Source organism: Triticum aestivum, chromosome 7A (genome assembly GCF_018294505.1).
Source record: "Triticum aestivum cultivar Chinese Spring chromosome 7A, IWGSC CS RefSeq v2.1, whole genome shotgun sequence".
In the NCBI taxonomy this organism is placed as follows: Eukaryota; Viridiplantae; Streptophyta; class Magnoliopsida; order Poales; family Poaceae; genus Triticum; species Triticum aestivum.
In genome coordinates, this window is record NC_057812.1 from 17,134,080 (window position 1) to 17,161,744 (window position 27,665).

The window sequence follows — 27,665 nt, forward strand, 5'->3', positions numbered from 1 at the left end:
GCTTGTGTAATGTTATTTACAAAGTTATTTCAAAAGTGTTGGCAGCAAGACTGAAGTTGATTCTCCCGGAAATAATTTCACCAAATCAGAGTGCTTTTGTCCCGGGGAGCTTGATTACTGACAATGTCTTGGTTGCGTATGAATCTTATCATACCATCAAGAAGAAGAGGACTGGGAAGAATGGCTTATGTGCGATCAAACTTGACATGCATAAAGCCCATGATAGAATCGAGTGGAATCTTCTCAAAAAAATGCTGATTAAGCTTGGTTTTGACATGGGGTGGGTCAAGATGATTATGGCATGTGTGACCTCGGTTAAATACCAAGTCCGAGTAAACGGGGAGGAAACGAGTAAATTTACTCCCACTAGGGGACTCAGGCAGGGAGACCCCATATCACCGTATGTTTTTCTCCTGTGTGCTGAGGCTCTCTCAAATCTACTGATGAGGGAAGAGGAAGCAGGAAATCTTGAGGGGGTGAAAGTTTGTAGGGGTGCCCCTACTATTACTCACCTCCTGTTTGCAGATGATTTGCTCATCTTAATGAAGGCGGACAGGAAAAATGCGGACACCCTCCGGAATGTTTTGTTGGCGTACTGCAATGCCTCAGGACAATTGGTGAGTGACGCAAAATCTAGTATCTTCTTCAGCCCCTGTACTTCTGTTGAGGTGAGGGCTGAAATCTGCTCGGTGCTGAACATTATGACGGAAGCAATCACGGATAAATATTTGGGCTTGCCTGCACAAGTTGGAATAAACAGATTGGATAGCTTCCAAGATTTGATTGATAGAGTTGTTCAAAGGTTGAATGGTTACAAAGAAAAAATCCTCTCATACGGTGGGAAGGAAGTTTTACTAAAGGCGGTGGCTCAGGCCATTCCAACATATGCAATGTTAGTCTTCAAACTCCCTAAACAGATAACAAAAGGGATCACAGATGCTATGACCCGTTACTGGTGGGGAGATGATGATGTGAAAAAGCATATGCATTGGTTCGCCTGGTGGAAGGTGTGCATACCAAAGAAAAGAGGAGGTATGGGATTCAGAGATATACCATGTTTCAATCTAGCAATGCTTGCCAAACAGGTATGGAGGATGTTATGCGAGCCAGACTCCCTTTGTACAAGGGTACTGAAGGTGAGGTATTTCCCTTCTGGCGATCTTCTCGGTGCTGAATTGAAAAAGGGTTCTTCGTATACTTGGCAAAGCATACATGCGGGTATCCAATGTTTTAAGAAAGGATACATTTGGCGGGTGGGAGATGGTACAAATATCGATATTTGGGATGACCCGTCGATCCCAAATAGCCCATCAAGGAAGATCTTGACTGAACGAAGGAATATTGTGCTGACGTCGGTCTCATAATTGATCAATCCGGATGCTAGGGAATGGGACGAACAACTCGTGATGAGCCTCTTCTTGCTAGTTGATGCTGCAAGAATCCTGAACATTCCCCTAGCAGTTGGTTATATGAAGGACTTTGTTGCTTGGAATTTTAACAAAACCGGCATATTTACCGTCAGGGTCCGCGTATTACACTGAATGGGAGTTCCAACATGGGAGGAAACTGGCTAGGACGAGCCCTCCAAGCACCACCACAGTGAACCCTGTCTGGCAGCAGCTGTGGAAACTTCAAGTCCCGGCAAAGGTAAAGATCCACTGTTGGAGGGTATTGCATGGGACCATTCCATGTAATAGCATTCTTGCTAATCGACACATACAGACTAGTAGTCTCTGCCGTGTTTGCAAAGTCCATTGTGAGGATATCAAGCATGCTACTTTCTCATGTGTTCGAGTTTCAGAAGTCTGGGGCAGTTTGGGCGTGGGTGACGCCATATCTGCAGCCTGCGGACATGATAATACATGACCGGGTGCCTTGGAAACCATACTGCGAGGTCAGATTTCGGGACCTACTCACATTTCGGGTGTGGGGTTTAAGGAACTTGTGGCGACGGCTTGCTGGTATACATGGTGGGAACGGTGGCGTATTGCGCGGGACGAACCGGTTCAGACCACTGCTCGCTCGGCACAAGGTATCGCTGCGGTTGTCTTGAATTATGCGAGAGCAGCAAAACCAGCAGCTAAGATTCGAAGACACGGCTGGGAACGACCTGGAGATGGATTTGCAAAGCTGAATGTCGATGCGGCGTTCTCTGTTGATGCGGGAAGTGGAGCGACAGGAGCTGTCATCCGCGACGATCAAGGCAGATTCTTATCGGCGAGTGCTTGTGCTATCAGTTACGTAGCTGATGCACCTACAGCCGAAGCTCGCTCTATCCGGGACGGATTGATCCTAGCAAGCAACTCAGGATGCAACAACATCATTGTTAATTCAGACTACCTGGAAGTAATTTAGACTATGCAGGAGGATGGCAATTCGATTGGTGCTGCAGCTGCTATCTATGAGGAGTGTAGTTTTTTAGCAAGGAATTTCTCCAGTATTTCTTTTGTTTCATTGTCCTAGGGAAAGTAATAAGGTAGCTCATTTGCTAGCTAGTCAAGCGGAGGGACCTCTTACCACTTCGTGGTATGTGGATCCGCCTAGTTTCATTTTAGATGCTTTGGCAAATGATGTAAACTTATTTGAAGATTAATAAACTGCCAGAAGGCTTCCCCTCAAAAAAAAGAAAACATGACTCATCGTAGACCATTGCAACACCGCATATGTTTAAGAAACATAGCCTATGTTGTAGAAGCGCGTTTGGCGGTATGCCCTCACTGGAAGCGTGTCATCAGGAGAGGTGGCAGACGCTGCCGCTGCGATCCGCTGGGTCGCCGGGTGATGGTAAGCTTTTCCCTTATTTGAGTGTGTTTTATAGCATTTTATATGAGGTTTTGAACTATCCTCTTTTTATAATTAATCAAAGGAAGTTTATGCAATAATTGTGATGCACACTACAACTCGTTATTACAGTTTACTAAACTGGGTTGCCCCCCTCCCCCTCCCATGCACGCGCAATGGTCAACAAGCTTCTCCATCGCCTTTCTTGGCGGCATATCTGAATGGCGCTCCGTTGTACTCAACAACTTGGTTGCTGAAGCGTGCTCAACTTAGCCTCCATTGCTGTGGTTCAGTTTTTGTGCGTGCTCCGCATCACGGTGGTTGCATGTGTCCGGAGTAAATCGTCTCTCTTGGCCCCAATGAGCGAGAGGGGCAGTGCTCAGGAAAGAGGCGACACTCACATAATTTCGACCAAACATGGAGAAGCAATGGTTCTGAAAACAAGCAGAGCGAGGATCTTCAGCCCCAGAAAAACATCGCTCGGTGTGGCCTTAAGGCCCAAACTGACCGTTGCAGCCTTCGGCGGACAATATTCGAGTTTCACGGCATGGTCTCGTGTTCCTAGGGTTAAGTTCTAGCTCGGCGTCCCGCTTTGTCCCGCAAAACCTAGATGCCAGCATGTCGCGGCGGGAGGACTAGAACGCTCTATATGAACATGATTCGGTATCTCTCGATAAACCCGACACTGCTATATCACCAGAAACGAATCTTTGGATATATTTTCTTGTTTCCAGATGATAATTCAGATACACTTGTTACTAATGACGCCAGCGAGTATTTGGAACCTTTGAAAGATGCGATGTTGCGGATAATGATTCTGCGCTTTGATCCACTCACTCCATATTCTATGTTGATATTTGTGCCCCTCCATATACCTTTGAAAAGATCAGATGTTCATCGTTGCCCATGTGTTCTATCTGCGTGCTTCTTTTTTCTTTAGTTGGTAACACTATTTTTTTCACTAGAAAATGCTTATATCTCTCACGAGTGTTTGCTTCTTGGGTTTGCCTGCCTAGTTGAATGAGAAGGCCACCCCCTAAGAAAACTATGGTAAATATTTCATATATTTTTAGCGGGATTATACCAGTGCCTTGATTATTTGTGTGTGTTTTATAGCATTTTATATGAGGTTTTGAATTATCCTCTTTTTTATAATTAATCAAAGGATGTTTATGCAATAATTGTGATGCACACTACAACTCGTTATTACAGTTTACTAAACTGGGTTGCCCCCTCCCCCTCCCATGCACGCGCAATGGTCAACAAGCTTCTCCATCGCCTTTCTTGGCGGCATATCTGAATGGTGCTCCGTCGTACTCAGTCTTAATAGACCATTATGATAGTTGCATCTGCGGATGCCGACGAGAAGATCGAGGGGGCCCCCATCTTCGGCTAGGAGAGAAGGTTTCGATGGGAAGAAAACTCATCCTTATGGATTGTGTTGTGGGTGTCGGATCACAGATATTCCCTCACATGCGGCACCTGTCCTTGGCATCGAGCGGATATCACCGTCATTGGGGTTGTCCACTTTGCTATCATCGGCAAGGAGAACACATAGGACAAAGAGGAGAGATCGGGTGACAGAGTGTTGCATCGTTATGGAGGTCACAGTTGTCATTCTCAAGCCAAAGGGAAATTCAGTAGAGGGGTCTTGGTTGACAAGGAGAAACAGGAATAAAAATATGGGTGAAGAGCTAAAAGAATTCTAGGAGGACATGGAGTACCTCACGCTGACATCCTGTGTCTAGGAGTGGAGCCGCGGGTGTCCAGTCAGCAAGGTAAGGGCATTGGCGTCTGATGGTTCACTATTTGTATACAGGAATCATGGCCGACCGGAGCATGTTGCATGATGTCATTCGTCTCCTTGCCAGTTGGGAGCACCTCACGTTGACTCACTGGCGTTTGCTAGCTCGCTCCAGCGAGCAAACTGACCAACACGCACAACTCTCAACCGACACGCTTTTTTGGGAGTGGCAGGGTGAGAAGTGGGCCCACCACGTGGGAGAGGGTGGAGCAATTTAAATGAGAGGAAGGGAGGTCTTATTGTGGTATGCAGGACCACAAAATAATCTACAGGTAAATTCCCCCTGAATTAGTAGGGTGGGCCCTTGCTAACTTCCTATTAAGCCTTCACCTAATCTATCCGCCCCAGAATTTCATGATGGGAGCTCCCTAATTTCCTATTAAGTCTCCACCTAATCTCTTCTCCTGTTGAATTTCAGGGTGGGCCTTCCCTAATTTCTTATTAAGCCTTCACCAAATCTTCTAACGGGAACAAGGAGGTACTGCACCCTTTCCCAAACCGGAAAATACAACTAGTCGAAAAGCGAGTACACTGTTCGCAAGTATGCACAATCTAGCCTCCCTCTTTTCTTAGTAATAGAGTTTGTTCATCTCATATGAGTAAGGTATATAGTTGCCAAAAGCAAGAAAAAACACTCAAAGTTTGACAAGGTTCCCCTTGGTACTTCGCTAAAGCTTTTCTATAACGAACAAACACACACGCCACTCTCCCCCTCTCCTCCCCCCCCCTCTCTCTCGTCACACACGTTCCCCCTTCCCCTCGACATCCACACCGACTGCGCTAGAACCGCCCACGGTTGAGCGGTGACGATGCGTTGAGACAACCGTGTGGGGTACTACTGTGTTTCCGTCCAGATCCGGAATCCTAGGTGTGGGCGACCAGCCGCATCCAGATTTGGAGTCACCACAGTCGAAGGCGTCTGTTTCCCCCCAGATCTGGAGCCAACATGATCATTGGTGATGGAGGAAAGCAGCATACTATCTCCGATGGCCACGTCTTACCACAACTGGCATCGGAGAAGGTAGTTGTTGCCTCCACTTCGCCCTCCGCTGTCAACATCAAAGAAGGTAGGGGAAGAACTCGCCCTGTTTTTTTCTAGAAAAATTAAGGTAAAAATTAGTTCTTCGAGTTGTGTTTATTTTATTTAATTGAGAGAAAACACTAGACTTGTATATTACCATAGACTGATTGCAATCATTAGACCGGGGCATTAAGTATTGATGGGACACCAATTCCCTCAAAAAAGAAGTATTGATGGGACACTAGCCAACATCTCAAAGCCACTGTGGAGATTGGAATTCATGCTCCACATTGTTACCAGAAATAGCACAAATGGTGTTACACTCAGCGCCTTTATAAATGTACACAATTGTGTAGCCAGTGAGCCAGTAGCACCCTCCAGCCAAAGACATTAACCTTCTCTGGAACCTTAGCTCTCCAAATCACATCCCAAATACTCCAATTATATGTCGCACTTGAAGAGCTAGAAGCAGAGGAACTGTACCTGAATTTGAGTTGGGTGGCAAGTTTATAAGCAAGTCATCCATCACATAGAAGGGTGATTTATGCGAAATATCTTCTCTAGTCAAAATCAGAAAATAGCCTATGGACAAGGTTAATATTCCATTCATTTTTTTATCGAGACAATAAACTGGTTAACCCACCTCAATCTTGAGTTTCTAGCGATTTGGCAATCTAAGGCCATACTGTCTCAGAATCCAGTTGTCTCCCTGAATCTGAATTTTTCGACCATTCACTATATGCCAGATGATGCCTTCCTTGAGTATCTTAACTCCAAGTCGGCGATGCGTACGAGGAAATGACCATGTCCAGAATATCCACACGAGGATAATATTCTGATTTCAACACTCTGGAACATAAACTATCCAACTTGTGAATCACTATCCACCCTTGCCTTGCCAAGAGAGCTTGGTTACACATATGCATATCCCAGAATCCTAGAACACCTCCTCTCTTTTTTTTACCAGTTGGTACCAGGAGAGCCAATGGACCTGTGATGTCCTTACTCATTGCCCCACCTAAAGTCCCAGATAAAATTTTCATACTCATCACAAAAGCCCAAGGACATTTGAACAATCCAAAGAAGTAAGTGGGAAGCGCTTGAACCACTTACTTGATCAAGACCTCTTTTAGCTGCATGGGCCATATACTTTTCAATCCAGTCCTTGCACATTTTTGTGAACCTTTCCATGATCGACTGAAATTCGAGGCAAATATCCTACCTTCTGGGGTTGGTAAACACAAATATTTACTCTCAAAAGTGGAAGCCACAACACCAAGGGTGACCTTTATATCTTACTGGACATGGGGTGGGCAGTGTTCACTAAATAATAAAGAGCATTTAGCTGGGCTAAGAAGCTATCATGTACACCTTTGAAATAGATTTGGAGTGTCTCTTCCTACGACCTTGAAGAACAAAAGACTGTCACCAACAAACATTAGTTTAGCGACACCGAGGCTCCCCCAACAATTTTGATAGGCATTAACCTCCCTTCCAAGACCTGCTTTCTTAAGATGCTTTCCCAACCATCCGCAACCAATAAGATGGTGCATTCAGTATGTGACTATAATATTCCTTCTCAGCCAGTGAGTACTCCTTATCATGGACCCAAAATCTTTCATGTCCAGGACTAAACATCCTTTTGCAGCAGTCCCAGCTTAGTGCAGTCATCGTCAAGGGACTTCAGTAGTTCCCTCCAGCGATGGTACTCTTTCCCATATCAACTCATACTGGAAGGATTTCATGTTGCTATGCACCTTGGCCTGTCTCCGTATTGCAGCCATAGAGGAAAGTGGTTGGAGCATATGTGTGTACCATTGTTCACTCTGAATAAATCACACCAACCCGACGATGCAACTGCACTTTCAACCCGACAGTCACATTGCTTTTGCCATACTGTTTATTACCGTATGTCCAGGATGGCCCCTTATAGCCCCAATTATGAAGATCACACTAGAACAAGGCTTCTCTGAAATTGGTATTTTTCTCTCGGATATCCAAGCTACTGAGAAGTGCCCATGCTGCCACATCGTCTCATAAAAATCACCTATCATCAACAAGTGGTCATGAGCATCTAGCTTTATTCTTTTGAGTAAACTCCAGATGTGACGCCTTCCTTACTCCTTAGGTTCACCATGTAGCCCGATACTTCGGGCCATGGGAATCATCATGAATTAAGACATCGATGTACCTCAGGTCATATGGCAGTCTTTTTTATTTTAGTTCATTCATCTCAGAACAACACAAGGCACCCTTGCCCTTACCATCATGCACAATACAATTCTGGCATCCTAGCATCCACCTAAGATTATTGAAACTCTTTTCACATTGCTGAGTTTCAGAAAGTAAAACAATCATCAAGTGGTATATGCGCGCATGAGGCAAACTAGCTCTTCAACTATCTGGGACTGCCCGATGCCCCAAGCCCCCAACAGTTCTAGATCCGGCGACTCATTTCTCCTGGCAGGTGCCTTCCTTATCACATGTCATTCATCGACAACCCATGGGCCGATAGCTTACTTACCGCCTCACACACCTATGTTGCTCATGCCACCTCCATTACCCTCACCTCATGCCTTCTTGTTCGGACTAGGACCCTTGTAACTGGTGTCGCCACAAACTCACTGCCAGACTCACTGTCACATCCCATGCATTTAACCAACACCGCCCCGGTGTTCACCAGGGATTGATCAACTTACTTCCTTGGCTTACCCTTGAGGCTATTCTTATCTTTGTGGTGCTTGGCTTTCATGTTACCGGCTCCAGGGGGTAGGGGAGGAGCCTTGTTGAGGTTGACTTCGCCCACTTCATTTTCCTTGCTGGCTGCCGGACTCATGGAGGAGGCCTGGCCTTGAATCACCTCCGCCCTCCGGGTTCAGCCCCGGCAAGGGAAGGAACCAAGTTGATGTTGAGTTCTACCCCCTTGCTCTGATTTGTACATACAAGCAGTTTCGGAGTGATTGCCGGTATCGTGGACGAGACCTTCCCCACCTCCTGTTGGAGTTGGGAACCCATGACAACCATTGGTGGTGCAGGGGCTGACGCTAGTGTTAGCATAATCTTAATTGTTTTGTTTGGAACATGATGTAGTTGGCGCTTGCATGTCACGTGGCTTTAGTTCTTTGGAGACTAACCAAAGTCATGTACATGTACTAGTAGGAGTTCACGTGTTTGAGTCAAGCTTGAGTCCAAATATGTAGTATACGATGTAATCTAGGTTAAGTCAATTTCCATGTAGGAAAATGGTCTCGTGGGTTGGCCGAGTATATATATTCGCTGACCGGTGCCATGGTCCACGGTCAGACAGAGTTCTCCACCACGCAAGGCTGCCCAGGATCATCTTTCTTGGCCCGCCATCACCCCCATTGGGGCCGATCTCCTCTGACGCGCTCATCACACTTTTGTTCTTGTTAGCCTGACTCTGCCATGGATGATTTGGGGATCTGAGTGTATGTTTTGTTGGTGGATGTGCGATCCTGTTGTGTTTATACTATATGAAAAATATGAAATAGTTCAAGGGTTTACCACTATTAGTGTAGAACAATCTTAGAATTTTAATATTGCTTGCACTTTTTAATTTCAAATGTTGATGAAAGTTATCGCGTATCTGTGGGCCCGGAATCGAGGTGGAGACAAGAGCCAAACCTGTTGCGCAACACATATAAATAACATTTGGTGGAAAAAGAAATACAGAACTTGCCTTTTCTTTTTAAACGTTCACTGGTGGAAAAAGGGCCTTTGGTCGCGGTTCGCAACTGCCATTAGTCGCGGTTGCGCAACCGCGACCGAACGGGCGCGACTAAAGGCCCCACCCTTTAGTCGCGGTTGCTTAAGAACCGCGACTAAAGGCCCGTCCACGTGGGCGCCAGGTGGCCGTCGGGGCGGAGGACCTTTAGTCGCGGTTCTTCTGGCCAACCGCGACTAAAGGCCGCCGCAGGTTTAGGGTTTTAGCCCCCCCCCCTTAAACCTGTTTTCTGTTTAATATGTATTGTTTTATTTCTTTTGTGCTTTATTTTAATTTTGAAGGAGTTTCACATATTCTACGGTACTACATACATGCATATGAATGTACAATTTCAAACAAATTTGAAATTAGAACCAAAAAGAATTCAAGAGGAATATACAATATATATTCAATATCATCGGATGACCATATACAATTTTGAACAAGTTTCCATACATAATTTAATGCATATAAAGTTCTATGTCCTCGTAATGGTGTTCTCCTTTAGGATGGAGGACTTCCCTCCTGAACCATCCAGCTAGTTCCTCTTGAAGTGGTCGGAAGCGAGCTTCTGGACTAAGCATCATCCGGAGGTTATTCCTCTGAGCATTGGTATCACTCGGAACCCGCTCAGAGGTGTATCTCCGGATCATCTCACAGACATAGTATGCACATAGATTGGTCCCCGCTGGCTGAATATCCTCACCATTCTTAGCCTTTGCCCTTTTGAATTCTAGCTCTTTTTTGAATTCACCGACCTTTGTATCTACGAACCGTCTCCAAACCCTACGAGGCAAAGAAAATTAAATGAACAAGAGAGTTATTAGTTACTTGATATTAGGAAATGAACGAAATAGGCCGATCGATATAGAGCGCAAATGAATGAAAATAATTACTTCTGCAGCATTCTTCTCATGTCGACCCAAAGCTTTGGATCCTTATTCAGAGAGTTGTGGACGAGACATTCTGAGGTGTCAACTTTAATTACTAGCAGAATCCAGTGGAACCTGCGGACACGATACATGCACAGTACGTCATGCATAACTCATCGATTAGCCGGCCACATACCATGCATGGAGTAAAAAAAAGAGAATGTGCTCAAGACAGAAACACTCACCCAAAATGGTAAGGAAATAGAATATCACTTTTGAGTTCCTGCTTTGTAAGAAACTGCCACAGGTCTGCCTCCATGTCGGCGGGGTGATGCTCCAACACATATCCATTAACGATGTGTGGGTCAATGAACCCAACATCATGGATGTTCCTTACTCTGCATTCCTTAATCTTCATTCTGCATGTATAATAGCGGACACAACAATATAGTTAGGACATATATATAGTGCAGGCAATATGAACGAGATGGGGTAGAAATAAATCACTTACAGAACGTAGCAACTGATGATAGATTTGTCGAGCTCGCGCAGATTGAAAAGCTGGAACAATTCACTCAGATGAATTTGTACATAGTAATGTTTGAAGTGATGCTCATATCTAACTTCCGCATAAATATATTCTTTGGCGTTTTTATTTTTTATGTAACCCTTGTACCATTTCAGCAGACCTTTCATTTGTGGAGGTAGATCCTGTTCCTGCGCAGGCTCGACGAGAGGCCCATTCTTCACATATGTAATTACTACCTCCTTCACTGGCGCCTCATCAAGGCCTAATAGTTCACGAAGAGTAATACCTAAGTTGGCCGCTTGTTCTCTGGCACTCGTTACAGTCAATCCATGTGCTGCCGCAGCTGCTATGATATCGGGGTCATCCGGACCGGCGGCTTTCACTATAAGCGGGGCAATCGATTGTTTACTTTGTTCCCCGAGCTGGGCAACTCGTTTCCCGCTTTTTTTACTTTCTAATTCCGTTTTCTCGGCCTCCTCCAAGGCTTTGTTCTCCTGGTTCTCCGCCCGCTCTTTCTTCTCCTTCAACATGAGTGCCTGCCTACGAAGTTCACGTGCATAGTCGTCAGGCAGATTCTTCGCGGCTTGGGACGGTGTGCTCAAAAATGACTTAGCCCACTTCTTTTGCTCATCAGAAAATACTGGCTTGGGCTCGGGCTCTCTTTTCTTCTTGCAGTCCGCCTTCCATTTCTCATGATCAGCAGCCGCGGCCGCGGCAGTTTCCTCGGCACCACGTTCCCAAGGCCTTGTGGGGAGAGGCTTCAATGATGGCTCCGGTACCTTTGTGGTCTTAGGTACATAAGGGTCCGGGTTAATAATCCAGCACTGCTTCTGCTTCTTTGCCGGAGGTGGATTGGGGGGCGGCGTCTGATCACCCGCCGGACGTTGTGGACTAGGGGGCGTCGGCTGACGTGACGGAGGTGTAGGTGAACCGCCACCACCGTAGGGGGGTGGACTTGTTGTCCTTGGCGCCTCGCCTGGAAACTTGATAAACTTCTTTTGCCATAGAATGAAATGGCGCTTGACATCTCCAAGTCTTTTCTCCCCTTCAGGTGTAGCAATGTCAATCTCCAGGTCCTCAAACCCTTGGACTATGTCCTCCACCGTGACACGAGCATAGCCATCTTGAATGGGGGTGTTGTGGTGGAGTGCTCCAGGTAAACATGGTAAAGCACTGCCGATGGCTACCTTCACGGACATGTTCCCGATAGGATAATACAGATGACATTCTTTCATCTCCTTTATATCGTCCACGGGGTAGCGAGGAGGCTCCGGTGCAGTAATTTCGACCACCAGAGGCTCCGGTGCAGTAATTTCGACCACCAGAGGCTCAGGTGCAGTAATTTCGATCGTTGGTGCATCTGCACCAGCCGGTGGGGCCTCCGTGGAAGCCACACTGCTTCTCCGCTGCTGGCTTCTGACATCCGCTGGATGATCTTCATGCTGTGCCCGAGCTGCATCTCGTTCGGCTACTAGTACACTCACGGTTTTCTTCATCACATCCATTTCCGATGCCAACCGCGCCACAACATCTGCTTCCCGATCCATCTTTCTCTTCCGGCTTCTGTAACCGTACGGGTCATCGTTCTGGGGGAACCCTATTTTCCACGGAATGTGCCCCATGCCTCGTACACGTCCTCCGTGTTCAGGATTCCCGAGGGCTTTTGTCAGCGCGTCGTTCTCTCTGTTGAACTTGATCTTCCCCTCTTGAGCATCCCTCATTGCGTCAATAAGGGCTTGGGTGGGTTTAATTATTTTGCCCCGGTAAACACAGTCCCCAGTCTCCGGGTTCAGCGTTCCCCCATGCCCGTACCACCAGCTTTTGGCCCTTGGGTCCCATCCCTCCGTACCTGGACGGATTCCTCGCGCCCTCAGCTCGTTCTCCATCTTCTCCCACCTAGGCTCCCAAAGGCGATACCCTCCTGGCCCCATAATATGATTGTACTCCTTCTTAGCCGCATTTTCCTTATTTTTTTTCGATATTTGAATGAACTGCTCCGATTTCTTTTGCTTCACAAATTCTGGCCAATCATGTTTCAGTTTCTCATATTGTCCTTTGAAATCCGGAGTCTTGTTCTGCTTGACAAAGTCATGGGCTAGATTTTGCTTGAATTTCCGGAATGCGTCGGCCATCTTATGAAGAGCGAACTGTTTGACTAGCCTCCTCCTCTCCTTGTTTTCCTCAATCTTGTTACCCTCCTCATCGAATTTGTTGTATTCCGGAGGTAGAACGAAATGTTCCATAAGCTTTTTGAAGCAATCTTTTTTTGTTCTCTTATCGACGAAAGTGAAACCAGCAATTCGTGCCTTCTTTGGCTTATTCCACTCCTGGACGGTGATCGAGACGTTGTCTCTAACAATGGCTCCGCATTGATTGACAAACTTGGTGGCGTTCTTGCGGGGCTCCAGCGGCCTGCCGGTTGCACTGTCGACAACCTCGATGGTGCATGTTTCTCCTTGTTTCATCGTCTTGGTTGCGCCACGCTTTGACGACGTACTCGATTGTTTCGACGATCCGGCCGAGGGCTAAAATAAGAAAGAGAGTCGCGCGCGTTAGTCCACACATATTTATTCAAATCAGTTAGTTTGTATCACCAGAGGCTCAATGTATATATATATACCTCGGCGCCGGAGGTGGTTGCTACTTCCATTTGAAGATCGTCGTTTATCGACGTTTGTTCGGCATCATCTTGCTGACGGCGCCCTTCATCTTCACCGTCAAGGTTCAGATAAGAAGAGATATCATCTTCTTCTTGTCCGGTCGGCACATATAGAATATCGCCGTTTATGATGCCGAACATATGTGCTTCACCGTCTGGATCATAGTTGTCCATAATCGGGTCAGCTCTATCGTCCGCCATTATGTCAGTCCTGAAAACATGTAGTAAAAACAAATTAATTAAGTGAAGAAGGGGGGCGGTGGCGGTGGCGGTGGCGAAAGGGCGGTGGCAAAAGGAGGGGGCGAGGAAGGGGTGGGAGAGGGTGTCGCGGTAGAGCGCGAGACGGGGCGGCAGACGACGGCGTCACGGAGAGGGAGGAAATTCCAATTTGTCATGTCGCGAACCCAAAATGGGCCGGCCCAGGTGAGCTACGTCCTGTGAGACGCGTCGACTTTTTGATGCAAAGAGCGTCACACAGGGCTGGATATGACGCTGTCTGCGTCAAACTGTCGAGCGAACGCACCTACGAGGGTTCCCAACCCTTTTTTTATTTTCATTTCTTTTCCTTTCTTTTTCTGTTTCGTTTTTCTTTTCTTTTTTTGTTTATTGTTCTTTTTCTTTTTCTTTTTAAAAAATGTTCTCCTTTTAAAAAATGTTCTATTTTTCAAAAATGTTCATATTTTCAAAAAATGTTCGATTTTCACAAATTTGTTCGTGTTTTCAAATTTTGTTCCGGAGTTTCAGAAAATTGTTTGTGTTTTCAATTTTTTTTGCCGGCTGTAGCCAACTATCCATTCGTCCTGCAAGGAAGGGGAACAGGGGACGAGGTGGGAGAAGCTCACGGCGAGGAGGGACTCCTTGGCGGAGAGGCGCTCCGTCTCGCGGGCGTAGCTGGTAGCGGGCTCCCACGCCTGTGCGTACACGTCGTCCCGCCGGGGACGGACGGGTGGCGGCCTGGATGAGCAGCGGGACAGACGGGCGGCGGCCCGGATGAGCAGCGCGGCGGCCGGGGTCGGACAGGCGGCGGCCTGGATGAGCAGCACGGCGGCCGGGACGGACGGTCGGCGGCCCGGATGAGCAGTGCGGTGGGCGAGGGCGACGGCGGGCGGCGTCGAGGGCGAGGGCGACGGCGGGCGGCGTCGAGGGCGCGGCAGAGACGAACAGGCGGGAATCGGAGAAGACGAGAATCGGACCTCGTATTTATAGCCCCCCCCCTTTAGTCGCGGGTTGCCTGCCCAACCGCGACTAAAGGGTTTTTGGCAGGTTTTTTGCGTTCCCGCGCCCCCACCTTTAGTCGCGGTTGGTCTGGCCAACCGCGACTAAAGGGTAACCTTTAGTCGCGGGTCTCGTCGCCAACCGCGACTAAAGGCCGCCGCAGGTTTAGGGTTTCACCCCCCCCCCAAACCTGTTTTCTGTTTAATTTGTATTGTTTTCTTTTTAATTTGTATTGTTTTCTGTTTAATTTGTATTGTTTTCTTTTTAATTTTTATTGTTTTCTGTTTAATTTCATGTATCATCAGTGGTATCTCGAATCATTCGAAAATGGACACCAAACACATCACGGGTAATATAATTCACATGATCCATTCAACAAAGTTTGCTACAATAAATTATTACACATCATTTCTTCCCTTGTGTCCCTGCTTGCTTACGATTGTGCCGTATCCATGGAGCATCCTCATCATTTAACTTAATGCTTGGGTCGGTGTTCACTTTGAAGGGCGGAATTTCAGCAAACATATTATAATCTTCTGACATGTCTGTCTTGTCCTCCACTCCCACGATGTTTCTTTTCCCTGAAAGAACAATGTGGCGCTTTGGATCATCGCATGATGTACGGATCGTTTTCTTATCTTTCCGTTTCCTCGGTTTGCTACTCATGTCCTTCACATAGAAAACCTGAGCGACATCTTTCGCTAGGACGAATGGTTCGTCAAGGTAACCAAGATTGTTGAAATCCACCATTGTCATTCCGTATTGCTGGTCCACCTTTACCCCACCTCCTGTTAGCTTGAACCATTTGCACCGGAACAAAGGGACCTTAAAGGAGGGTCCATAGTCAAGTTCCCATATCTCCTCTATGTAACCATAATATGTGACCTTTTGCCCATTCTCGGTTGCTGCATCAAAGCGGACACCACTGTTTTGGTTGGTGCTCTTTTTATCTTGGGCGATCGTGTAAAATGTATTCCCATTTATCTCGTACCCTTGGAAAGTCGTTATAGTCGAAGATGGTGTCTTGGCCAACATGTACAGCTGATCTACAACATCATTGTTATTCATTAAATGTTTTCTCAACCAACTGCCGAAAGACTCCATGTGGGCCTTCCTAATCCAGGATTCAGGCTTCCCCGGGTTGTCCGAGCGTAAAATATTCTTGTGTTTCTCAAAGTACGGAGCCACCAAGCTGGAATTGGTCAGTACAGTGTGGTGTGCTTCAGTCGGAGAATGGCCGTCCATACATATCGTTGATTTCCTTCCGATCGTGCCTTTTCCACTTAGTCTCCCCTCGTGCCGCGATCGAGGAAGCCCAATCGGCTTAAGGTCAGGAACAAAGTCAACACAAAACTCAATTACCTCCTCATTTCCATAGCCCTTGGCGATGCTTCCTTCTGGCCTAGCACGGTTACGAACATATTTCTTTAATACTCCCATGAACCTCTCGAAGGGGAACATATTGTGTAGAAATACAGGACCGAGAACGAAAATCTCTTCGACTAGGTGAACCAGGAGGTGCGTCATAATATTGAAGAAGGATGGCGGGAACACCAACTCGAAACTGACAAGACATTGGATCACATCGTTCTGTAACCGTGGTAGAACTTCTGGATTGATTACCTTCTGAGAGATTGCATTGAGGAATGCACATAGCTTCACAATGGCTACTCGAACATTTTCCGGCAGGAGCCCCCTCAAAGCAATCGGAAGCAATTGCGTCATAATCACGTGGTAGTCGTGAGACTTCAGGTTTTGGAACTTTTTCTCCGCCATGTTTATTATTCCCTTTATATTGGACGAGAATCCAGACGGGACCTTCATACTGCTCAGGCATTCAAAAAAGATGACCTTCTCTTCTTTGGTCAGAGCGTAGCTGGCACGACCTTGAAACCATTCCGGATGCCGGTCATCAGGGTCTTTCAAACGTTGCTGGTCCTGCCGTGCTTCCTTTGTATCATTTGTCTTCCCATACACGCCCAAGAAGCTTAGGAGGTTCACGCAAATATTCTTCGTAACGTGCATCACGTCGATTGCAGAGCGGACTTCTAGGACTTTCCAATATTCTAGCTCCCAGAATATAGATTTCTTCTTCCACATGGCTGCGTGCCCGTCAGCTCCCTTCGGAACTGATTGTCCGCCAGGACCCTTTCCAAAGATGACTTTCAAATCCTTGACCATATCAAATACCTCAGCACCAGTGCGTTCCGCAGGCTTTGGCCGGTGATCTGCCTTGCCGTTGTAATGCTTGCCTTTCTTTCTTACTGGATGAATTTTCGGAAGAAATCGACGATGCCCAAGGTACACGTTCTTCTTACAATTTGGCAAATGTACACTTTCAGTCTCATGTAAGCAGTGCGTGCATGCATTGTATCCCTTATTTGACAGTCCCGAAAGGTTACTAAGAGCAGGCCAATCGTTGATGGTTACGAAAAGCAACGCTCGTAGGTTAAATTCCTCTTTTTTGTGCTCATCCCACACACGGACACCAGGTCTGCCCCACAGCTGTAAAAGTTCATCAACTAATGGCCTTAGGTACACATCGATGTCGTTGCCGGGTTGCTTCGGACCTTGGATGAGCACTGGCATCATAATGAACTTCCGCTTCATGCACAACCAAGGAGGAAGGTTGTAGATGCATAGAGTCACGGGCCAGGTGCTATGGCTGGAGCTCTGCTCGCCAAAAGGATTCATGCCATCTGTACTTAGACCAAATCTTATGTTCCTTGCGTCAACTGCAAAATCTTTGAACTCTCTATCGATCTTTCTCCATTGCGTTCCATCTGTGGTGTGTCTCAACTCCCCGTCCGACTTACGGTCCTCTTTGTGCCATCGCAACAACTTGGCATGCTCTTTGTTCCTGAACAGACGTTTCAACCGTGGTATTATAGGAGCATACCACATCACCTTGGCGGGAACCCTCTTCCTGGGTTTCCCGCCCTCAACATCGTCACCAGGGTCATCGCCTCTGATCTTATAACGCAATGCAGTGCATACCGGGCATTCATTCAAATTCTCGTATTCACCGCGGTAGAGGATGCAGTCGTTGATGCATGCATGTATCTTCAGAACCTCTAAACCTAGAGGGCAGACAACCTTCTTTGCTTCGTACGTACTGGCGGGCAACTCGTTATTCTTTGGAAACATATTCTTCAACATTTTCAGCAAGTTTTCAAATGCCGAGTCAGCTACACCTGCCTGTGCCTTCCATTTCAGCAAATCCAGTGTGCAGCCCAGCTTTTTCAGACCATCATCGCATCTAGGGTACAACGACTTTCTGTGATCCTCTAACATGCGATCCAAATTCTCCCTCTCCTTTTCAGTTTCGCAGCGTCTCCGTGCATCAGCAATGGTCCGACCAAGATCATCAACGGTCTCATCACGTGCCTCTTCTTCACCTTCACCTTCACCTTCCCCTTCACCTTCCCTTTCACCTGCCCCTTCACCTTCCCCTTCACCTTCAGCATCCTCCATGAAAGTATCACCGAAATGAGCAAGATAGCTTTCATCGATGAAATCATCCCCTTCTTCATCTTCTTCCATTATAACCCCTCTTTCTCCATGCTTGGTCCAACAATTATAGCTTGGCATGAAACCGTGCCGAAGCAGGTGCAGGTGAACTTCTCTTGAGGAAGAGTAACCCTTCTGATTCTTACAGTCAACACATGGACAGATAACAAAACCCTTCTGCTTGTTCGCATTAGCCACTACGAGGAAATCTTTCAAACCCGTAGTGAACTCGCGGGAGAGTCGGTTACCGTACATCCATTGCCGATTCATCTGCATTATTATAATATAAAATATATAATTAACCATCATGCATTTGTTAAAGTAACTAGCTATAAACAATAGAAATTAAACAATGAACAACACACATGCATATTTTATCAATGACACACATGCATGAAAGGTTCAAGTTGCTAACCGCGATCGAGGAGGAACCTCAAGTGTGGCTCCAACACTTCATATCATGTTTGTTTCACGCTGTTGGGCATTTCATCAAACACCTTGTGTGCATAAGAGGAACCAAAAGCAAACCTACACCCCCTTGTGAAGAGAAGTGGCACCAAATGGCTAAGTGAGTGCGCTGAACTGGTATATATAGGGGAGGAGCTTTAGTCGCGGTTGGCCAGGCCAACTGCGACTAAAGGCCTTTGGGCACCTTTAGTCGCGGTTGGCCTGCCCAACCGCGACTAAAGCCCCTCACGTGCACCAGCTGGCCACCGAGCGCCCTGGCCCAAGCCTTTGGTCGCGGTTCGTCTGCCGAACCGCGACTAAAGACTTCATTAGTCGCGGTTCCTACAGTTTCGCGACTAATGGGGCTGGACGGAAGCCTCTTTTTCTACTAGTGGTTGATGAATTTTATCATGATCGAATTTTCTTGAGACAGATGCACATTTCGATGGCAATACTGTAGTCTTTACTCTACTGTGTATTATGTTTATAGTTTCTACAGACATTTTTATTGTGTTTGTATAATTATCATAGCTGTAGTAGTACCAAGTGAATTAAAATAGTGACAACAATTTATATTATATAGTTAACTCAAGTCCATTGCTAAAATTGTTGTCCTTTCATGATCCTTAATGCAGAATTTGAAGCTGATATCATGCAAAACATCAACCGGAGCTCCAACAGCCTCATCTCCGTGCACCGTGTCATGTTTGGACTCGAAGGCTGGGCGGACCTACCACATGGATTATTGCACTCCATCATTGTCCTGTTTGGTTCAACTCGTGACCTTCTTGCATTCATCGCCACCTGCCCTAGCTGGTATGCCGCATTCATGTCAATCAAATCTACCTTAGGCGAGCTCTTCCCACCTGTTATTTTCCGGAATTGTGCCGACCAGACAAGCTCAGCTGGCTCTAACATTGGAAACACATGGGAGCTCATTGATCCTGTATATCCAAGTACTCCGTTGTGTCGCTTGACCCCTCCAAGTATTTTGGACAAAATGGCAGTCATCAAATGTTCTTATGGTCATGCGATTTTCTGCTACGACAGATCCCTTGTCATTATGGACGTGCTCATTGGCACTACGGTTGCAGCTCCACCTTTCCCACTGAGTCAACTATGCCACATAACCTTCATATCTCCAGAGGCATCACCCGATTCATATCTATTTGTCAGCAGCCCGCACTGCCTGTATGCTTGGCGAGTTGGGAGCCCCTCTTGGTTGCACTGCGATTTTCTAAATGCACATTTGATCAAGGAGATAGTATCCTTCAAAGGCCGGGTCATTATGAGGATGCGTCAAAAACACGACTTGAAGAAGTGGAAGTATGTGAGCATGGAAGAGGGAGGCTTGAAGAAGTGGGCGTTCTTCTTTGGCGAGAAACATACTGGACAGCCACGACTTTTAGTGAATCCAGAGAGAATGGGTTTAAGGGGTGGCCTTGTCTATCAGTTGGATGAAAACGCTCGAGTATTTTCATACCCAGTAGATGGCAACCAAAATGAGGAGTTGGAGCCAGAACCTTGTTTTGCGACGATCAATGCTTATCTTGCTCGCAATCCTACATCCTTTGCAGCTTGGGTATGAGATCGTGTCATTGCACCGCGCAGTTGTCTTGTTGTCGTTGGCTGCACTTGGGGACTTTTTGTCGCTATGTTCCTTCTAGTTTCCGCTCCTTTGACGGAGTACATCAAGATTTGTAATAATCTCTGTTTGCCACCCAGTGTACATTCCTGGAGGCAAAACTTGTGCTACATGTTGCTATTTTCGCTGAACCTTGTTAATTACTCCCGTTTTGCATACAAGAGATAAGGGTTTGCATCTTGAAACAATACTAGCTTCTTGGGCCTTCATATCACTCTTCAGCATTTTTCGTGTGCACCATGTCAGATGTGCCTGGTCTTTTATTTTAGTTATGTGCTTTTATTTGTAGCTTGATCTCCTTTTAAACAGAGATAATTAAATGCACGCAGAGCTGTTTGCTGAAGCTATGTTCAAATGCAGATCTGTTTGGTTGTCGAACACTCTGTCTGCCTAGTTTTTGTTGGTGTGAAATATAAAATTTGTGCTGAATGCACATATGCTGCTTATATGTTTGTTGGCTGAACTTGCAGTTTATATTAACCAGATGGCTATGGACTTGCATCCTCACTCTAATTCTTGGTGACCTTGCAATTCTCCAGCCCAAAATGGCGTACAATGTTCAGTTAATTGTAGCTCTGCCCAAGCTATGTTCTCAATATTCACATTTCCACCCAATGAGACTGTCATATGCTCAAGCACATCACGTGAATAATCAACAACCATAGTACAATTACTCTTAGCTATCTAATTATGAAATGGAAGTTACAGACCTAGCCCATGTTATCAAGTGCCCAGGTACAAGAAAACTTCACAATCTGTACTAAATGAGAAATAAAACATATGGGCCCCTTGTAATTGCCGCAGAGAAAAAGAGGAAAGTACATAATCTGATAACTTAATCTACACTTGTGTTTGTAATGCAAGTTTCGGAACAAACATTCAGTGAACCACTCATCCTGCAACTGCAACATGGTAGAATCCTCCCACCAAAGCTGTATCAGAAGCTAATCACCAACCGCACTCACGGCCGTAAGATCATCGCAGGACGGAACGAGGAAACGCGCGGGGAAGACCCAAGTTGACTCCAATTTCAGGTACCGTCTTCCAGTATTGAAGAGTTGTGTCGAACGGTAATAACATTTTTGCCATAGTTGCACTGCAACCCAAGGTTTTTTAGACTGATAACTCGGGAAGTATATGTGGTTGCTCCTCCCTCCCCATCCCTCCGGGTTCATGCACGGCAACGCCTCGCACGGCTCGTCAACGCTGATAAAGATGGCCCAGTTATCTAACTTGTTCACCTTCACCCACCTTGCCTTCTTGGTCATGGTGTCCACTGACTCAAGCTTGAAGGCCATGAACTGGAAGTCGTCCGAGCGCATCCTTCTCCCCGCCTCCACAAGTTGATCAAGAGAAGCACGTCACCACAGACCACTATCCATGATTTTTCATTATGAGGATGAGGTGGCAGCAGGGTCAGCCAATCTCCATGTGCGTTTGTGGAATAAGGTCCAACAGTTATGCGAGAGAGTCTGTCCACCGTCGGTACAGAGATTGGGGTGGAGGAGCAGAGGCTGGACAGAGGACCTGTGTGCTGAGAAGAGATCACACCAATGACGACAAGTGGTACCGAAGGCGAGGAGGTCGCGGAACGAGCGTAGTAAAACGACAACAGGTCGGAGCAGGTCGTCCGGGGGCTCTGCCCATCCTTGCGGCCGAGATGAAGCAAAGAGTGAGGAGACAGAAGCAGAACATGTCATGTTGGCCATTATTTGCACGATGGCGCTCTCCCTGTTCGACACAGCAAATTCAAGAAAAAGTTTAGGCATGGAAACAAGGTGTATAACTTAACTGTACAGGAATTGCCAAGATTCTAAAAAAATGACTGGTGCGTGTCGTTAGGACATCAACGCCACACTACGTTCCCATCATACACTGAACTGAACAAAGGTACTAATCGCATTGAGTTGTCGCTCCTGAGAAGCTCAGAACAAGATCAACAATGATGAAGGCACTGGATATAAATTTTATACGCGCTAGATAGACGGGTTGTTGAAGTTTCATATAGATCTTTATGTATACAGATTACACACCACAATCGCCTATCTAGCTTATTCTCTAAGAAGAAAAGCAATCCAGATTGAGACTTTCTCTGCTTTAGATCTCCAACATTGCAGATAATAATATAGTATTTCTCAGAGAAATACTATATCTGGCAAGTGTCGATGCTGACAGAAGAATAAAAGCAGAGCACATATGATTTTCCTAGCAAATTGAGAACCAGTGACCGACACCCTCTATTATTATCTGCAATGTTGGAGATCTAAAGCAGAGAAAGTCTCAATCTGGATTGCTTTTCTTCTTCGAGAATAAGCAGAAAGAATCCATCTATGCCTTAAACCCTACTTGCAGATGTAGGCGGATCTGATGCAACATCCGCAGGTGAACAGAAACGGGACGTACAGGACAAGAGGCTGGAAGAGGATCGCTACAATAGCCGGCTCAGTCAGGAGCTGCATGTCTAATGGAAAACACTGGTCTTCGTCAGGTTGTAGCGTGTAATTAGGAGCCACCCTTGTAATCACAAGGCTAAAATACCACTCAATGTTGAGCACTGAACATAATATAAGAGCGTTATGGGACGGAAGGAGAGTTAATTTGGGAGTAATCATGCCGGTACAGTTAGGGATAATAGCAAGTGCAGTCAAGGGCTCAAGGCTTGTCTGAATCGTCCACAAAATTGTCAGTGCTCATTTGCTTATTACTTTATGATGCTGTACTTTAGATTCATCAGATCAGCCTAATTGTAACTGTCATGCACAAAGCCACAAAGTAAAAAACAGGAGGAGGGCAGAAAAGAATGAGAAAACAAGATCAAAGCGAGTGCCCGCCAACTCTTTTTGAACGGCCAACAAAGGAAAAGATGTACTCATGTACTAGTGGAAAAGAAAAGAAAAGAAGTTGAGATTCGTATTCACCAGTTCCTAAGCTGTCCCCGTCACTGATTAGTGTGGTACTAGTTGCACCAGGGCCTGATAATCGCTCGAAACAGCATAGGTTTCTAGTATGAAAAGACGAAGAATGACAGTAGGCTTATAGCTTACTGAATGAATAATGAGAAGAGATGCTAACTAGTGGGCATGACGAATTTGCATTTATGGCCCAGCCTCAGGCCAGATGAAAACCTTAGGTGTTATCAAGTGGCCCAAGTACATAAATAAAAAACTCCATAATTTCTTTTAGATGAGAAATAAAACATATCAGTCCCTTGTAATTGACACAAAAGAAAGAGAGAGTGCAAGAAGCGTAACTTAGGAAACATTCAAGAACATTCGGTCAACTGCTTGTCTTGCGACTGCAACATGGTAGAATAGCACAGAAGTTATATTAGAAGCTAATCACCAGCTGCACGAACGATTGCCCCTTAGATCATTACTCACCGGAGAGAGGAAATGTGCTGGGAACGACCCATGTTGACTCCAATCTAGGGTACCGGATTCCGGTGTACCTGAGCTGCAAATGTGTTGAATCATCGTTACATTTTTGCCATAGTTGGACTGCAGCCCATGGTTGTTCAGACTGATAAGTTGGGAAGTATACGTGGTTGCTCCTCCCTCCCCATCTCTCCGGATTCATGCACAGCAACGCCTGGCATCGCATGTCGGTGCTCACAAAGATGGCCCAGTTATCCAACCTGTCCACCTTCACCCACCTTGCCTTATTGGTCACGGCGTCCAATGAATCGAGCTTGAAGGCCATGAACTGGACGGCGTCCGAGGATATCTTTCCTCCTGCCTCAAGTTTGATCAAGAGAAGAGCGTCACCGCACACCACGAGCCATGTTTTCTGATTTGTCCAATAGAGATTTTCGGTTCTGTCTTCCTCAAACACAACTTCAAACTTCTGAATTAAGAGTCCGGGTGACAATTGTACGATGCAGAAGGACCCAAAAGACCCTAGGGCGTATGTTTTGCACTTCAAGGCCACTATTTGTTCAATCTGAAGGAAAAGAACTCCAGGAAAGTGTTCCAACCAAGAGTCGCTCCCGACGCGCCACTGGAACACATAGGCTCCACTGCCGACAAGGAGATGCGAGTCAGCAGATGCAACAGGGGCAGTCAAGGTGGCATAGCTGATGTGATTGAAGTGAACTGACTTGAGGCAAGGAGGCACAACCTTAGCACCGCTGAATGCATTAACAATGTAGAACCCATTGCGGTCGCTGAAGATGAGGTGACCGTAGGAGCAGCGAAGAAAGAACATGGCTCTGAGATCACCCAGGGAAAGCAAACTGGGATAGGATGATGCGGCAGCAGGATCAGCCAATCTCCACGCGCATCCTTTGTAGATGGTCCAGTGGTTAAACCAGGGAGATTCTTGGCTGTCGGTACTCGGGTGGAGGAGGAGAGGCTGGAAAGAGGATGTGTGCGCTGAGAAGAGATCACGCCAAGGACGGCAGGTGGCACCAAAGGCAAGGAAGTCACGGGAGGAGGCAAGGAGAGCGATTATGCATTGGAGCAAATCTTCCGGGAGCTCTGCCCATCCTCGTGGCCCGGATGCGGCAAAGACGGAGGAGGCAGAGCCATAGCAGGTCCTCTTAGCTCTGATTCGCATGGCAGCGCTCTCCCTGTTCGATGCAACAAATTCAGGACAAAAGGTCAGGCATGCGAACCGATATATAATTGTATGAGAATGAACAGGAGCTACAAGATTCTAGAAAACATGATGCTGAGCTAAAGAAGGATACAGATGATATTGAGTTGTTGACCCTGAGAAGCTCAGAATAAGATCAACAACGATGCGGGCACTGAATCTCAGTTATACGGAGAAGCTATACACGGTAGATAGACGGGTTGCTGAAGTTTCGTATAAATCTTTGTGCCTGCTGAACTAGACACCACAATCGCCTGTTTCTCAAACTAATAATATTAATATCTGGCAAGTGCCGAGTGCTTGGTACTAACTGACAGCACCTAGCGGCGAAACTGAGTCAGGTTGGAACACAAATACAGGCATGGCAAATCAGTGACACATTCTTACCTGCAATGTTGCAGATGTAGAGCAGGCAAAACATCAATCTGGATTGGAAATTAGCAAAATCAATATTGAGGATGTAGAGCAGGGGCAGCCTCAATCTGGATTGGTTTTCTTCTCGAGAATAATCAGAATCAATCTACCTAAGCAGATTTAGTTCCATATGAAGGTATGATTAATCATAGAGATGTAGGGAGATCTGATGCAACGTCCGCAGGCGAACGGAAACGGAGAAAATTGGCTATTTGCCACTTTCAATATGGGGCTTTGCACAAATGCCACTGTCAAGATTGACTTCGTAAGAATGCCACCCAGCTCATGTATACTTTGATGAACTTGCCATTTTTCCTTTTCCCATTGCTTTTCTTTTTCTTTTCCATTTTCTGGCACCTGAAAGGACCAAAGTGCCCTTGGACCTTTCAACCTTATCCGATGCGTTTGTAGGCTGGCTAGCTCGTCATGTCGCTGATGCTTGGCCGAGCAACCACAGGTCGCCGCCGTTGCTCGCCCACACCTGCGCGCGCCACCGCAGCTCGCCTTGACCACGCCCGTGTGCGCATCCGCTGGTCGCCGCAGGTACTCGCCCACGCCTACGGCCTACCGTGCCCGCGCAGCTCACCATCACCTTGCCGATGCCTGCACGAGACACTGCAGCACGCCGCCGGTGCTCGTGCACGTCTGCAAGTAACGGCGCAGCCTCGCGGATGCCTGCGCGAGCCACCACAGCTCGCTGTCGGTGCTGGCCCTGTGGCCCACGCCAGCGCAGCTCGCCCTCCCCTTCGCTCGTTGGGGTAGTTTGTCCCGAGAGCCAAGACATACGACGGCAGCGTTGAACAGCAGCTCCAGTGGCGTGATGCCAGCACCGGCTGGAGGAGATGGATGCGTGTACATGTTCTGAAGACGGGATGCAAGCGACCTGTAAGTGACGTTTGCTCTAATCCTTTACTTGAATCTTGCATTGCAATTTGGCAATTACATGTATCTAATCATAGTGTATGTAAAGATAGGAAAAAGGAATTGCAGTCAGAGGAGAGTGTACGTTTGCCTTCCACAAATACAATCACAGATACAATGAAAGCGTCGCCGAGGAGATCGGCGGCACGCAGCGTCGACGAAATCGGCGGCAGCGAGAAGATCAGTGTCACGCGGCGTCGAGGAGATGGGGGCGGCGTCCAGAGGTTGACGCAAGACGTGGATACGGCAAGCACGTTATTCTCGTCTGTTTCAAGTGCGCTGATTAGATGCAAGTACGTATTGATAACAACAGGGGCAGTTTAGTCTTTTCTAGTGCCTGTAAATGGGAAAAGAAAAAGGGAAATCTGTAAAAGGGTTGGAATGGCATGTTAATCAAAGTACATATGAGCTGAGTGGCATTTTTACGAAGTCAATCTTGACAGTGGCATTTGTGCGAAGCCCCATATTAAAAGTGGCAAATAGCCAATTTTCTCACGGAAACGGGATGGGCGCCCTGAAATCTGTCTACTCTTTCCGCGAACGAAATTAACCAGAAGAAGAATAAGACGGAGGGAAGAGAGAAAGAGAGGGATGGAGGAGTACAGGACGAGGTAGGGGTTTGGGGTATTACGTCAGCGACGAGGACGGGGAAGCAGCGGACGCCGGCGACGAGGACGAGGAAGCAGCGGACGCCGGCACCGAGGAAGAAGGATGCGCATCAATCTCCCGCGGCTGCGGCTCCATGCACGCCGCCGTTTCTTGTCCTCAATCTGGATTTGTTTTTCTTCTCGAGAATAAGCAGAATCAATCTACCTAATTTAGTTCCATATCAAGGGATCATTAATCTTAGAGATGCAGGCGGATCTGATGCAACGTCCGCAGGCGAACGGAAACGGGATAGGATGTCCTGAAATCTGTCTACTCTTTCCGGGAACGAAATTAACCAGAAGAAGAATAAGACGGAGGGAAGAGAGAAAGAGAGGGATGGAGGAGTACAGGACGAGGTAGGGGTTTGGGGTATTACGTCAGCGACGAGGACGGGGAAGCACCGGACGCCGGCGACGAGGACGAGGAAGCAGCGGACGCCGGCACCGAGGAAGAAGGATGCGCATCAATCTCCCGCGGCTGCGGCTCCATGCACGCCGCCGTTTCTTGTCCTCAATCTGGATTTGTTTTTCTTCTCGAGAATAAGCAGAATCAATCTACCTAATTTAGTTCCATATCAAGGGATCATTAATCTTAGAGATGCAGGCGGATCTGATGCAACGTCCGCAGGCGAACGGAAACGGGATAGGATGTCCTGAAATCTGTCTACTCTTTCCGGGAACGAAATTAACCAGAAGAAGAATAAGACGGAGGGAAGAGAGAAAGAGAGGGATGGAGGAGTACAGGACGAGGTAGGGGTTTGGGGTATTACGTCAGCGACGAGGACGGGGAAGCAGCAGACGCCGGCGACGAGGACGAGGAAGCAGCGGACGCCGGCGCCGAGGAAGAAGGATGCGCATCAATCTCCCGCGGCTGCGGCTCCAT

General features: G+C 46.9%; 1 protein-coding gene across 1 annotated transcript; it reads right to left on the bottom strand.

Annotated features, from left to right (window-relative positions):
- Positions 1 to 508: 508 nt before the first annotated feature.
- LOC123152814 (uncharacterized) lies at positions 509 to 27,665 on the bottom strand. The gene is made up of 3 exons (XM_044572243.1): positions 27,583 to 27,665; positions 23,588 to 24,774; positions 509 to 738 (listed from the first exon to the last, which is right to left on the bottom strand). The coding sequence occupies exons 1-3, from the start codon at positions 27,663 to 27,665 to the stop codon at positions 509 to 511; spliced, it is 1,500 nt and encodes a 499-aa protein (XP_044428178.1).

Bases quoted from the DNA above. Each gene is read 5' to 3' on its own strand.
- LOC123152814 (XM_044572243.1), bottom strand. From the start codon at position 27,665: ATGGAGCCGCAGCCGCGGGAGATTGATGCGCATCCTTCTTCCTCGGCG. The intron at 24,775-27,582 runs GTCTGCTGCTTC...TGCATCGAACAG, and splicing joins TCCTCGTCCTCGTCGCCGGC to GGAGAGCGCTGCCATGCGAA. The intron at 739-23,587 runs GTGAGTAATGAT...CAACTTGTGCAG, and splicing joins CAGCACATTTCCTCTCTCCG to GCAAGCCCAAATATTTATCC.